The 10,260-nt window shown below is 42.3% G+C and overlaps 1 protein-coding gene and 2 pseudogenes across 1 annotated transcript; 2 read left to right on the top strand and 1 right to left on the bottom strand.

Moving 5' to 3' along the window:
• The first annotated feature begins 309 nt into the window (after positions 1 to 309).
• On the top strand, positions 310 to 3,093 carry LOC141847895 (short-chain dehydrogenase/reductase SDRA-like; annotated as a pseudogene).
• Positions 3,094 to 4,739: 1,646 nt separating this feature from the next.
• On the bottom strand, positions 4,740 to 5,875 carry LOC141847894 (ethylene-responsive transcription factor 3-like). The gene is made up of 2 exons (XM_074735999.1): positions 5,857 to 5,875; positions 4,740 to 5,716 (listed from the first exon to the last, which is right to left on the bottom strand). Exon 2 carries the CDS (start codon positions 5,708 to 5,710, stop codon positions 5,123 to 5,125), a length of 588 nt encoding a protein of 195 aa, XP_074592100.1. The 5' UTR covers positions 5,711 to 5,716; positions 5,857 to 5,875; the 3' UTR covers positions 4,740 to 5,122.
• Positions 5,876 to 7,701: 1,826 nt separating this feature from the next.
• On the top strand, positions 7,702 to 9,667 carry LOC141847858 (putative plastid-lipid-associated protein 2, chloroplastic; annotated as a pseudogene).
• Positions 9,668 to 10,260: the final 593 nt, after the last annotated feature.

The raw sequence follows: 10,260 nt of genomic DNA, 5'->3' as shown, positions 1-10,260 counted from the left end.
CGGAAGATAATAATATTGAATAATATAAAATAAAAGATATTTAGGTAAATATATAGGTAAAATATGAGATGAGATATCCTTTTGATTAAAAATAAATTTGGGATGCTCCTTTTGACTATTTTTTTAAAAATAGTCATCTTGATTTTTATCCAAATTTAAAATGGTATGACATTTAGGCCCCAAAAGAATGATTTTATAAATGTTAGAGACTAAACTGTAAATTTCTAACTTCTTGGTGAAAATAGAAAAAATGCTTCTCCCTTAAATAAATCGCCGCTTTGGTTTTCTCGAAACGACGACGAGAACGAGATGAGGAGATTGGAGGGCAAGGTCGCGATCGTCACGGCCTCCACCCAAGGGATCGGCTTCGCCATCGCCGAGCGGCTGGGTCTCTCAGGGCGCTTCCGTCGTCATCTCCTCCCGGAAGAAGGTTCGCTTCGCCCTTCTTCTGTTTTTTTCTATAATCGATTGATTGGTGCTTTCTCGTGGGAGAACAGAATAATGTCGATGAGGCGGTGGAGAAGCTACGGTCGAAGGGAGTTGAGGTGTTAGGGGCGGTTTGTCATGTGTCGAATCCTCAGCACCGGAAGGATCTCGTGGAGAAGACCGTCCAGGTGAGCGCTCCTTTACTTGATTAAAGAATGATGTTCCTGTTAAAAATGTGATTTTGGAGTGGATGTGCTGCGAAAGGAAGTACCTTTCTTTCGATCTATGAGGATTTGGGTTGGTGAATTAACAAGTGAGCTGGATTTTTGGATAGACGAAATCAACTTCCAGTTTTTGTTTTGTAACGCTTGATGAGTGTTCTTCCATCACTTTGCTGGTGAATTCCGCTTGAAGGATCTCAAACAAATATATGTTCAAGTAACAAAGTATTTAAGAAATATTAACTCAGACTGAATTTTTTTGCTTTGTTTGTCTGGTGCATGTTAAATTTAGTACACCTGTTTTTCTTGGCAAGTTAGATTTGTTTCTGTATGCCGATTTGATGGTTTAGGTGTCCTCATAGATGCAGTTTGAAAGAGAAGTATTTCTGAGATTCAGATGCTGGTTCAGTTGTTACTTTTTGACACAAAGAAAAAAAGAACATATCTTTCATTCATTTTTTTTTGGTCTATCTTGTTATGAGTTGATGGGAACGAAGGCATTCATTAAATTGCATACTTGAATGGATCACTTGGATTTGAGAGACCAAATGAGTACAATGCCAATTTTACACATTCTGCTAATAATATTCCTTGCCTTGTATTAATATACCAGTTTGGTGGTTGTTGAGGTTTTGTTTATTTTCTCTTTATTCATTAAGTCTTCTGCTCAGGGACATACTTTCCTCTTGTTTAGCATTAGTTTTTGATACACATCTGACAGATGTTATATCTGACTTTCTTGTAGAAATATGGCCGCATAGATATAGTTGTGTCAAATGCTGCTGTTAATCCATCAGTTGATGGTATATTGGATACCAAAGAATCAGTTCTAGATAAACTTTGGGAGATCAATGTGAAGTCTTCAATCCTTATCCTCCAGGTAGTTTGCATGTTGTTCTGGTTTCACTTCGTTAGTTCCTTAGTCTTGTTGCGTATATTAACTTTGTTCCTCTTTCAGGCTGCTGCATCTTACTTGCAGAAGGGATCTTCTGTTATCCTTATATCTTCAATTGCAGGTTACCACCCAACGGCTTCCATGGCCATGTATGGTGTTACGAAGACTGCCCTTCTTGGACTCACTAAAGTACTTCTCTTTCTTAGTGTTATCTCATATGGACTATATATTCTCTAAATGCCATGGTACATTGATAGGACATTTCATAGATTATGCAATTTCACATTATTGATGAATTTTCTCTATTCCTGTTATGGAGCTTCTCCGGAACTTATTGATATCCTCGCACAGTTAGTATCAAATCCTGTATCTTCATTTGCTCAAACATCAACACCAAAAATATTACACGCTGAATGTTCCATGACACTTGGACTTGAGTCAATGTGGCCTTATGTTCTTTTGTTGTCCATATCGCAGTGCAAGACACTGATTATTTCATGTATCTAATACATATGCTTCAAGAGCTTGCATGAGCAGACCTCATGCACGGTGGCCCAAATGGCGACCAAGTTTCCATGAGGTAGAGCTCATATGCGGTAACATGTGTCCGCGAAGTTCACATACAATGAAACTCTCATAGCATTCGCAGTGGTGAAGTTCACATGGTAGTGTTTCACCAAGGAGAGTAGCAGAGCTGGAGTTTGTGGAGATTGGTGGTTGGTTTTACTACTTGTTCATGTTTAGTGATTTAGAATCCTTGTAGATGAATAATTTACTGGTCTGGAAGTTGGCTAAATAAGTTATTCACAAACTTAACAATTCAGGTATTTTAGTGCACATTTATATTCTTCATGTATCTGAACGATATCGATACTTCCGGCTATATTTTTCATGAGCCTATAACTCCGACTATCATTTTCGTATGTTGGTTCGTAGTGATAGTAGTTTGTGATCTCTTCTGGGTTGCCTGTGCTCTGATAAATCATATGACAGTTATCTAAATTTCTTGTAGGCCCTTGCTTCCGAGATGAGCCCGGATACCCGCGTCAACTGTATAGCTCCTGGATTCGTCCCTACACATTTTGCTGCAGCCATCACGACCAATGATGCTCTTGTACTTGTTCTCTTCTTTTGTTTAAGAGCTCTTGCGATTATCATGCATCTCTAACTCTGAAGTTCTTTTGTTGTATTGTGCTTTGGATCTAACTAAGCCATTACCGCGGTTTCGATCAGTTCGTCTCTCATTTTCCGTAGATGATAAGCAGCTACCTTTGCTTAAATGCAGAGAAAACCTATCGAGGATCAAACACTGCTGAAGAGGCTTGGAACTACAGAAGACATGGCATCCGCTGCTGCCTTTCTTGCATCAGATGACTCGGCCTACATCACCGGAGAAACACTCGTCGTCGCCGGAGGTATGCCTTCTCGGCTATGAACCTTGTTATGGTTCCTAGTAAACAACTTGGTATGTACTGAATCCTCCATCCTCTAGTCCTTATTTGGGCAACTGTGCATGAGTTGTGTTTCATGGTTATTTATGAGGTCAATAAAGGGGGGGAAATGAAATAGATGATTGTGCAAGCCTTTTTTTGCATTACTAGACATGTTTTACTTTTCTATAATACATAATTAGAATTCATTAGGGCAAAAAATATCCAAATAAAAAAAAAACTCACAAATGATGGTGCTAATGAAACTTCCCCTTCAACTACAATCCAATTTTCCATCTATTTCTTGAACTCAAACACAATCCAACACAACTCTTAACTTTCTTCGAGTATGAACACAAGAAAGAAAAAACCTACAGCCACATTCTTAATTGCAAGTCAAACATTCCATAAGCAAGTTGAGGATCAAGAACATGGAATTAATGCCATCTAAATCACAATCTCAAATATTCTAAATCACACAACATCAGATGCCTAAAAGCCAAAGTAAAAGTTAAACAACACAACAAAAAGAGGGGGAAATGCCTTCACTTGCATGCTTGAGGACTTGCCTCTCAATGTTGCCCCACCAAACCGAATCAGATGGATCACAAATGTCAACTATATGCTTCAAATGCAATCCCAGAATCGGTGCTTTTCGACCCACCATATCACTAAACAATAGTTTGGTCTAACCACTGCATTAACTTTGCTTCACAAATTGCTAAAGTTGAGGGTTGCTTTCTCTTGTTGGTAAGAAAAAAGAACTTGTAATACAAAGTCTTCACATGCCTGCAATTTAAGAGCCATTGTAGGAGTGCTTCCTTTGCTACTGTCTTCAGAAAATACAAAGGTTAGGAAATAACTGAGATGGAAATACAATAAATAAACATTTGATACAGATCGAAAATGAAATCCAGATATGATTTTGGTACAAAAATCAACTGTGCTTAATTTCCAAGCTTGAGTTAAATCTTCAGTTTTGCACAAAGCAAAGGACTTCTATTTAAAAGGGAGAAAGAGCAAGGTTAAGTTATAGAACAGTGGCATCAGAGGTACATTAAATATTTACTGTGTGGAGTTAAGCATATTGTGATGCAAACATTAAAAATAAAATGAATTGTTAATCAATATCAGAGATGTATCAAACAAGTTATCTATAGGATTTGAATTCCCCTACTTAGTTGAAAGAAAGGTAATGAAATTAAAAAAGTTAAAGCATTACATACAGAATATTTCTAGTGAACCATAGAGTTGAAAATACACTGAGTATTACATACACTGTCAAGATCAATGTAAATTCACACTAAGAATATTAGGAAGACAAGCTGTAGAAGATACTGTATAAAAGCTTAAATGTGGCCTACCATAATGTTAAAAACAGTCATTTCACACAAATTTCAAAATTGGTAAAGGAAAAAGAGAGCAACAAGTAGAGATTAGAGAAGAAAAACCTGCAGGTAACTGACTTTCAAAAACTTAAATAGCTGAAAGATTAGCTAAATAATGCAAACATTAGCTTTAGCACAGTCCAAGAGATCACTACCTTGAATATGTAAACACTATACTAAGAAACAGTAATTGAATTGCAATTATTTACTATTACATTAAAGCATTGAAGAATCTTCTGCCGAAATTGTAACAAAAGAAGAACTCTCTGCACAACAAAGAATTTAAGTAGAAAAGATTCACCCATAGACCACAAAATAGAAGCAGATCCAAGTCCATGTATTGAAAAGGACTGTTATCAAATAACTATTTATCATGGTAAGTTCTTATGGCTTGACATGAAATGTTCATCAACAGGTCCTGCTATACTGCAGGGAACAAACAAGAAAAAGGTAGAACTTTGAGCATTCCAAGCTTGATACTTCTTGAATTTCTTTCCTTTTCCATTTTGACAAAGTGAGTAGAGATTTGTTCGCACAGTGAACAAAAGGAAAATGGCAACAGAACCAAGAGAAACCTCAGTTTTGTTCTTAACAATCCAATCCAATCCAGAAATTTTACCTATAGTTACCTTTCAAAGCTCCAATTCAACCCTGTACATATAGATCGTAGTATTCATTGGAGAAGTCAGAAGAACTCAGGAGACAAGGAGGAAACCACTTTTTTTCCGATTTTGTTCTCTTCTCTCGGTCTACAGACGTCCATTAGAGGCGGAGAACCGTGTCCTGGAAATCATCATCTGGATACGGAAGGTTAAGATCAAACGGCAATGGCTGCCGCCAGGAAGGAATGATGATGTCGTCGTCATCGACGACGGAGGAAGAGGATCCGCAGTCGCTGTGGCAGTCATCGTCGCCATATAGCGGACGCGGGGGCGCCGGAGGATTGACCTTCCGCCTCTGCACTGGCTGCCGCAGACGGATCGGCACCGAAGAACAAGGCAGCCTTGGACCGCTGGCGGACTCCACGGTGCTGCTTTGGCTCCTAGATGTCAGCTTCTGAGCGGTCTGTGAAGGGTTCTGAGTTGGGAAAGACGAGGGCTGTAAGGGGAAGTACGTTCTGGCCTTGGGCCCTCGGAGGGCGACAGCGGCAGCGTCGTAGGCGCGAGCGGCGTCCTCGGCGGAGTCGAAGGTGCCGAGCCAGATCCGCGTCTTCTTCAAGGGGTCACGAATCTCCGCCGCGAAACGGCCCCAGAGCCGCTTCCGAACGCCGCGGAACCTCATCTCCACCGCTTCCCAAGCTCTCTCCGCCGTCTTTGTCCGATTCTCCACCTGCGCGCGGCCCTTCCTCATCGCCACCTACCCAATCGCAGAAAACACAATCGACACAAAAGAAAAAGAAAAAGAAAACTCTTTCCCCCTCCGATTTTAGAAGCTTAGGACCGGATAAGCCCCGCCGGAAGTTCGATGAAGACAACGAACACGCTTAGAAGACGAACCTAAAAGGATCCATCGCCATCATCGCCGGCGAGAACCGTCTCGAGTTCCTTGTTTTATAAACTCCGGTGGCCGTGCATATGCGGATCTTGAAAAGACGAAAGTACCCGCAAATTATCAGTATTTTCTAAAAAGTAAACTCCATCGGCGTGTCGGTGGCCTGATACCCACGGAGCACACCCTAACGCGTACCTTTCTTCTGACTTGTCCGTAACGCAGGGCCCTCCTCTTGTGGGCCCGTTGATTCGGATCTAAACACGTAGCTCCGAATCCGATTTGTGATCCACGTGTTGCCCACATGAAACCATGTGCAATCGGATCCGGCCGAACCAGTCAGTGACTTGTAAAAGCATCGTGCCGGTAGCGAAACTTCGGTACAGTGAATAGTGATCGAGCACGAGGGAGTTGGAATGCAAAAAAAAAAAAAAAAAAAAATATTTTATTAAAATTATTTATTTTTAAGAGAAAGGCTACGTTGTGCGACGAGGAATTCGCGATCCGTATGCGATACTCGTGACCCACCACCGCGTCGCCGCCCTCGGCGCAATCGACGCCACTCGCTCTGCGCTCCGTCCGACATCGGATTGCGATCGGATAGTAGCGCGGAATCCGATGGAATTCAACCGGAAATAGGGTCGGCAATGGCAGCGCCATTTCTGTCCTTCCTCGGCCAGAGACGGATTTAAGTAGGGGCTATCCTAGGCTGTAGCCCAGCCCTGTTAATCTTATAATAATTTTTCATTATTAAATTTTTCAAAAGGAGTTGGTTGCCCTGTTGGCTAGAGCATGGCTGCAGTAAACATGAGGTCGAGTGTTCGATCCTCTCTCATGGCATAGATGAATCTGGATTTTTTTTGGGTTATAATCTAATTTTAAAAAAATTAAATAAGGTTGAGCTATTTTGGACTTTAATTTAATTTTTTAAAAAAAGATACATATTTGTAGTTTATAATTTGGTATCAAAGAAAAATTAATGGGTTCTTTCTTTGGTCATTTTATTTGGATGTTTAACTCATCTTTTTCATACCTAAAGTCAGCACAGTCCACCTCTAATTTCTACTCATCTTTTTCATACCTAAAGTCAGCACAGTCCACCTCTAATTTCTGGATCCGTCCCTGTCCTCGGCCAGTCTCCGATCGCAATTTGGCAGAAATCCGACTGCGATTTGGCCGGAAATGACGCAGCCACTGTCGACGACGATCAGGCTCGGATTCCGACCGAATCGCTGCCGGAAGACCAGCCGAGGAAGGATCTCCTCGATCGGTCTCCGACTGCGATTCAACCAAAATCTGGCTCGATCGCCGTCGACAATGGCCACGCAGTGGGGGACGACTGTTTCCGACCAAATTCGTTAGATTCTCAGCCACTATCCGACCAGAATCAGGCGCCGACCGAAGCACCGGTAAGTGGCGTGTCGATCGCGGCCGAGGCGGCGGTCAGATAGCGCGGCGAGGGCGGCGACAACAGCATTGAGTCAGAGGAGTCGCGCACGGATTTGTCGCGCATTATAGCAATCTCACAAACTTATAATACAAGTTTATAGAAACTTCTCTCGTTTAGGTAGGGCTTAAAATTTAAGATTTAATAAAAAGGATTATTTCCATTTTTAATTATAAAACAATATATACCAAAAAAGAAGGTTCTAGAAGTTTCCTACTATGGTCTTTCAGATCCACCCAATTGATAGAGACTAACGTCCACGTGTCGACACGGCACTGGCTGGTTGGATTGCTCAGAGTAGTATAAATGTAGCCGGGCGACAGCCCACTTCGCAGCTGTGCAAAACCCTCGTCTTCCTCGTCGAGCGAGATCGGAAGCTCAGCGCTTGGCACTTAGCGGCGCTTCTCCATGGCCGGTGCCGTCGCCTCTTGGAATTCCTTGGCCGTCAAGGCTCCTCTGGCGGCTCTCTCCTCCGCTTCCCGGCTCGGCCGACTATCAGCAGTTGCCCTTTCGTTCCCCGTCCTCGATTCCTCCCCCATGTTGACGAGCGGACGGAGGCAACAGCTATCTCTCCTCCCCCGCCCCGTTCCCCACCCGGGCTTACGAAGACGACGGCGAGTGGGGTGAGGAGGGCGGCGTAGAGGGGTCGGAGGGCGCCGGGGTCGCGGTGCTGGAGGTGGCGGAGCCGGACGAGACGGCAGAGCTTAAGAGGAAACTGATCGATCTGCTCTCCGGCACTGACAGAGGATTGAAGGCGTCGAGCGAGACGACGGCGGAGATCCTGGAGCTCATTTCCGACCTCGAGGTCAAGAACCCTATCCCCGCCCCCAATGATGTCCTCTCCCTCCTCAACGGCAAGTGGATCCTCGCGTAAGATTCGATCTCGTTCCATTTCGAAGAATCCCTTTTAGCAAAAGCCCGTTTCTTGATAGGCTAAATCGTTTGAGTTCCGAGGCAGTTATACTTCGTCCTCGCAATTGTTTCCACTTTTGGGATCCTGGAGGTTGCCGCAGCTGGTGAAGGTGGATGAGATATCTCAGACCATCGATTCAGAGAGCCTTACGGCGGTGAACTCTGTGAAGTTTGCAGGGCCTCTGTCTTTCACTTCACTCACCACCAACGCCAAATTTGAAGTTCGGAGTCCAAAGAGAGTGCAGGTATGCTAGTCCCTACAACTCCTTGCATCATCTTGGATGCCCTAAATGATAGTTTCTGCAATCTATTGATTCAGCATTCATGAACGGATGCAACTTCAGATTTGGGAAAATCTTGATATTCTCATTCATTTTTTGTTTGAGTTCCTAAACTTGTATCATCTTGCACGTCCTAAATGATAGTTTCCATGTTCTACAATCTATTGATTCATCATTCATGAATGGATGCAACTTTAGATTTGGGGAAATCTTGATATTCTTCGTTCAATTTTTGTTCTACCACACAATATCTCAGCTTAATTCTGCCTTGATAAAGTAACCTATCCCTTTAGCTGATTCCAAGAGGTTAATGAAAAAAAAAATTCAGGCAACAAGATGGTATTTTGATAGGTGGCTGAAGAACTTGTATCCCACTTGGTGTGCTAGTAAACCTTTCTAGTTTCTAGTTTCTACCCAATGATTTACAGCTAAGAGATCTACCAAAGAGTTAGGAGTACATAATGAAATGAGAACTTTGTTACTACTTTATTAGTTCGAAGTGGAGCTTCTAACTAGATTCCTAGTTCAGCGTTTTGCACATCTAGAAATGTTATTGTAATTTGTTGTCTATGAGAATTATTCTTCAACCTGCTGATCCTTATGTTTATCAAACGATCATCTTCATCGATTCCTTTAAATTGCAAAACAATTTTGCTATCTAAACATTCTGATTTCCATTTTGTCTGAACAAGGAACTATAAACATTTAGCTATCTAGACATTGAATTACCATTAAGGAGCTATAAACATTTAGCTTGTTGAGTGAGCTTGCTGCTTTCTAGATCAAGTTCGAAGAAGGCATTGTGGGAACCCCACAGCTAACTGATGACATCGTCATTCCTGACAAGGTGGAGTTCCTGGGTCACAACATCGATCTATCTCCGTTTAAGGGCATCATAAATTCCCTGCAAGGTGCAGCATCTTCAGTTGCAAAGACCATCTCTAGGCAACCTCCACTTAGGATACCCATCAACAACACCAATGCAGAGTCCTGGCTGCTCACCACCTACCTGGATGAGGAGCTCAGGATCTCGAGAGGCGATGGGGGCGACATCTTCGTGCTCATCAAGGAAGGTAGCCCTCTTCTGAACTGATGCTAATGCCTATAATTTGAACTCAGCAGGAGAAGTGATTTCTCTGTTTGTTAGATTTGTGAGAAATAGATATGTAATGGCAAACATTTTAGAAGAAGTCACTCTAAATTATAAATAAATAATATGTTCGTGAATGAATTTGATATTCGGCTTGATAAGAACTCTTGAGAATGTGTTTAACTATATATAAAATTGATCCGGTTGAGATCAAGAGATGGACTGACTAGATTGGTTAGGGTCAAGTCACCTTGAGTCAGGTGCTTTCTTATTACGTTGATAGTTAATTGGGTTGGCAAGTGACTAAGCCGCCATCAAGTCGAGCAACCAGAACCAGAGGGTATCTATTGCCAGCCTAAGGCGTAGAGATATGATCACCGAGGGTATGTTTGACTCCGATGAAGATCGATAGTGACGGAGAAGCAAAGATCTTGTAACCACTTGACAAAATTAGAAGGGAGGTCAAGGTGAACTTTGAGCAAAATCCCTCCGACGATCAAGTCAGCCATCGAGAAGCAAAGGAGTCAATGAAGTGCCTAGCTAGTAGAAATTAAAATTGTATATTTGTGCTCGTCTATACGGGCACTCTTTTATACCTACTTGGAAGAGTGAGAGGAGTCTTTGTCGTGCACTCTGTGCATTTCCCGCACCTTAGTCTCACATTCTTAGAACATGTCCTTGT

This window comes from Curcuma longa, chromosome 16 (assembly GCF_044706935.1).
Source record: "Curcuma longa cultivar G26 ecotype Majalengka, Jawa Barat chromosome 16, ITB_CL_G26_1.1, whole genome shotgun sequence".
NCBI classification, from domain to species: Eukaryota; Viridiplantae; Streptophyta; class Magnoliopsida; order Zingiberales; family Zingiberaceae; genus Curcuma; species Curcuma longa.
This window is presented reverse-complemented; position numbering and strand designations above follow the sequence as displayed.